Consider the following 4,069-nt stretch of genomic DNA (forward strand, 5'->3'; position numbering starts at 1 on the left):
AGTGTTGCGGTTTGTCTTGAGAATCCGCCATACTTGCATGAACGTATCACTCGTTGTGCTGTACAACATATCGATCGATTATAGATATTGCAGAATACATACTGCTACTAATATCATAGTTATACCATCGTTTTCTAGCATGGTGCCCACTTGACAAGCAGACACCGACATTTTCATTGAGCGTGAGGTATATATTTATTAGCTTCTTATGTTGCCTTTCTTAATAGTTAATACTTTTTTTTGCATAAAATTATATATAATTTGTTATTGTTGCACATGATGGTGGCTCATTTTATTGGATATGAGAAACATGTATGTGTTGTGTATTATTGTGGAAAATGTGGGTGCTAAATATGGATGTGGGAACAGTTTTTTCTGAAACAGAGATGAAAAAATCGGACCATCAGATTTTTTTGTAAAAAAAATTAAGCTTACTAATCGGACAGTCCAATTATTAGTGTGGAAGAGAAAATTTAAATTTTGGTGAAGGTAATCAAACCCCTCGATTTGTATTTAAAAAATTAAAAAAATTTGGAGTCGAATTTGTGTACTCGAAATTTTTTTAATTTTTTAAATACAAATCGGAGGGTCCGATTTGTGTACTCAAAAATCGGATGATTCAATTTTTACTTCTGACACTACAATTACGTAAAACACTTATAGACTCCATATCTGCGTTCTATACTATTTCTCCTCCCACATCTAAATAAAAAAGTGCATGATGGTAGGTTAATAAGTAAACAAAATACAAAAAGATAAATGATGTCCAAATTATTTATATCTATAAATAAAAATGTTTATTTAAAAAAACCCTTTATTTCTTTACCCACTAAAGCTATCTTGTCCGTTCAATTTAGTTTTTATTATCATAGCTATTATGAAAATGATACCAAGTCTAATTAATTAATTCCAGGAAACCATCCCTGTTCATCGATATCCTTTTCTCTTCGTTACTTACATCAACAATTCTTTTTCCAAAAAAAAAAAAAAAAAAAACACCGGTGGTTGGAGTTTGCGATTGGGGACCGTGGAAAGTTGCATGAGTTGTTGGGATTTAAAAAAAATTAGTTCCATCTTGAGTCGGCAGTTAGGCGGATCTTTGCGGCAGTTAAAAATCATCTGAAACGGAGTATACGGAGCGGACAGAATGAGTAGCAGCTGGCGAAGAACTTTGGGGAACGTGAGGTCCTTCGTGGGCAATTCCATGGGAGGCCTCAGAGGAGGAAGCAGCCTCGCTTCCTGGGTGGTCGCCGGAACTCTAGCCTACTTCCTTTGGGTCAAGCCATCCCAGGATCTCAAGCGCCAGCAAGAGGAGCGAGCTGCTCTCACCGCCTCACAACCCGATCCTTATCGATACGTTGAGACTCGAAAACCCATCCCTGACCCTCAGGTCAGTTACCTTACCTCGATTCCCTATTTCCTCATTCTAGATCCTTCCACTTACCTTTTTTTTTTTTTTTTTTTTTTTTTTTGCCATTTTCTATTGCAGGTCACCGGTTTGGTATATGGCAACAAAAACAAGGATAATCAAACTAAACCGGATAATTAACTTTGTAAGTAATCTATCTTCCTTGCTAATACCCTCTAGTGGAGGAGTTGTGTGTTTAATTTGTTGACTCATTTCTAATGTTATTTCGCAGTGAGGTGTGAAAATAGCAATAAACGAGAGCACAAAATGGAGTCACTTTCACCATGCCATTGTCCTACATAACTGATTACTTCATATATATACTAAGTTCACCATTTTGTTCTATTAGTGTTGGTGATATACATATAGTTATTTAGGGGGTTAGGTTCTTGGTTTTTTCTCCCTTCATAGCGGCAATAATCTTCGTATGTTATACTTGTTTTTACTTTTTACTTTTGAGGTTTGGGAATAAATTTTGTAACAGATGGGCACAATAGAAGCACCCATCATAGAAACAGGCTATCCTTATAGAAAAACTAAGCAAAACTTGATGCTTGGTCTTATGCATTATGTCAGCTTTTACTTATTTATTTTATTATAAAGAAGCCTGAGGAGTTGCTTTGCATGATCATCATCATAAGAGCTTTAATATTTTTTACCTTTTTTCCCCTGTAATTCCACAAAAATGGCATTTGGTAATCATTGTCCCGAGCACTTCAATGAAACTTAAAACATTTGTCATGTTAAGAGCATGTTGTTTGATATAATCTTTTATCTACAACTTGCAAAATACACTGGCTACATGCCAGTGAAGTGATTGAACTCATATCCCCTGATTTGTTGCTCTATTTTCTGTTTGGGACATGGAACTCCGATGACCACCGAGTTTTATGTTGGTAGTTGGTACTACTTCTGTGGCTGGTTGAATATGAACTAGAAGTTTAAAATTAAGATGCTGTAATAGATTTGGCATTTAACTTAAATCTTCCTAGCATGAAACAAAGGACCTTTCCTTATGTCTTTGTGCTGTCGAACTTGAAAATGGTGCTGTCAAATTCAGCCTAGTACATTGAAGATGTTGTCTTACTTACTAGAGAACATAGAAAGAGTGGATAACAACATTGAATTTGGGAAGTTATATAAGAGTAATTACAGAATGATTTATTTTTTGTGCATTCCTTAAAACTCATCATTTTATCATTATAAGATGGAGTGAAGGCCTCAAGATAAAGTGGGAACTAGCTCCACCATATCATGATTAAGTGAAGAGTATCCAGTGAGTATTGACCTTTTTCCCTTCTTAAGGTATGTCTCCTCTGGTTATTCCTTTGGTGAGAAGAACCAGCCATGTTCGCTGACTTCTTGTTAAAGCAATGTTTTCTTTTTCTGTCTTTCCTTAAGATATAAATTGTCGCCTTGGTCATATATTTTATAGTCGTAAAAGGGCAAACGCTGAGTCTGGTATTAACTTTTAACTGTTCTGTTTATTTTTTTTTTCTGAGTTGTTGATGAACTAATCCATCACTATCAGCACAAGCTACTGCCACTTTTCCTTAATGATTTAAAAACTGTTTGGGGATAATTTTTCCTCGACTTTTTCTTTCAATGTTTCCTAATGTTAATGATAAGACACTGTTGAAAATAATAATAATATAAAAGGTTCTTCCGTGATTGCATGCATAATGTAGCACCCTTGACAGACATGAGAACTATTTTGGCATCTTACACGATGCACCTATATATATATATGTATTGTTTTTGCCATTTGCTTATGGATGCTTATCAGTTATGCCAGAATATCTCTCGCATGGCATTCCCTTTGATTATTGTGAGGCATCGAGCTACACTGTCCCATTAGTGCCGTGCTCACAGAAACCAACTTTATCAATGTGTAACAAAGCTTCATTATGCATTTACCTAGAATGTAAGAGGAGCGCCTTAAGTTTATTTGTTTTAAGTTTATTTGTTTCTTCTGAATCATGAAGAATGTCATAACTCAATTATGGTCTTCTATCACTTTTTTTCTACACCGTATACAAGATAGGTATATATTTATGTCGTTTGTTGTTGTAATAAGAAAATAAGTAATAAAATATAAAAATATAATAATTTAAAATTTCATATAAATGTAAAAATCTAATCTGCTTACGAATTACTTTTTCTATAATTTTTCTTTTGGTGAGAAAGCGGGGTTAACGCCCAAGATTATAGATCAACAATGTTTCGAGGTAAGGTGACCCCTCTCATATCATCAGCTACAATCTGTCTTAAGCCTATAGAAAGTTGGTCAATAAAGTGAAAGCCAGGATGAACATTCAATCCTTTTCTAGCTAGCTAATTTGCATACTTATTTACCTCTCTATTTGTGTGAACAAAACTGAGGTTCCGATTCCTTGTAAGGTAGATTGCAATCAATCTGACAAAAGCATTTGGATGTTCTTCCATCTTTTGCCTTTGATTAACCACTCTTACAACAGCCTCTGAGTCTGTTTCGATGATGAGCTTCTTGAAGCCCAAGTCCCATGCTATTTTTAAGCCATGTATTATGCCCCGAGGCTCATCTTGAAAAGCGTTGCAATTAACCATATAACCCGTTACCCATCTTCTCTGCTCATTTCGAAGCACTCCTCTATACCTCGCTGGTCCTGGGTTACTCGAGAG

General features: G+C 35.3%; 1 protein-coding gene across 1 annotated transcript; it reads left to right on the plus strand.

The window, feature by feature from the left end:
• The first annotated feature begins 889 nt into the window (after positions 1-889).
• LOC107609949 (subtilisin-like protease) lies at positions 890-2,039 on the plus strand. Its single transcript, XM_016312014.3, has 3 exons — positions 890-1,390; positions 1,490-1,553; positions 1,641-2,039. The coding sequence occupies exons 1-2, from the start codon at positions 1,148-1,150 to the stop codon at positions 1,547-1,549; spliced, it is 303 nt and encodes a 100-aa protein (XP_016167500.1). The 5' UTR covers positions 890-1,147; the 3' UTR covers positions 1,550-1,553; positions 1,641-2,039.
• The last annotated feature ends 2,030 nt before the right edge of the window (positions 2,040-4,069 follow it).

Source organism: Arachis ipaensis, chromosome B7 (assembly GCF_059453495.1).
Source record: "Arachis ipaensis isolate K30076 ecotype BB chromosome B7, ASM5945349v1, whole genome shotgun sequence".
Classification (NCBI taxonomy): domain Eukaryota; kingdom Viridiplantae; phylum Streptophyta; class Magnoliopsida; order Fabales; family Fabaceae; genus Arachis; species Arachis ipaensis.

Bases quoted from the DNA above. Each gene is read 5' to 3' on its own strand.
- LOC107609949 (XM_016312014.3), top strand. From the start codon at position 1,148: ATGAGTAGCAGCTGGCGAAGAACTTTGGGGAACGTGAGGTCCTTCGTG. The intron at 1,391-1,489 runs GTCAGTTACCTT...TTTCTATTGCAG, and splicing joins AACCCATCCCTGACCCTCAG to GTCACCGGTTTGGTATATGG.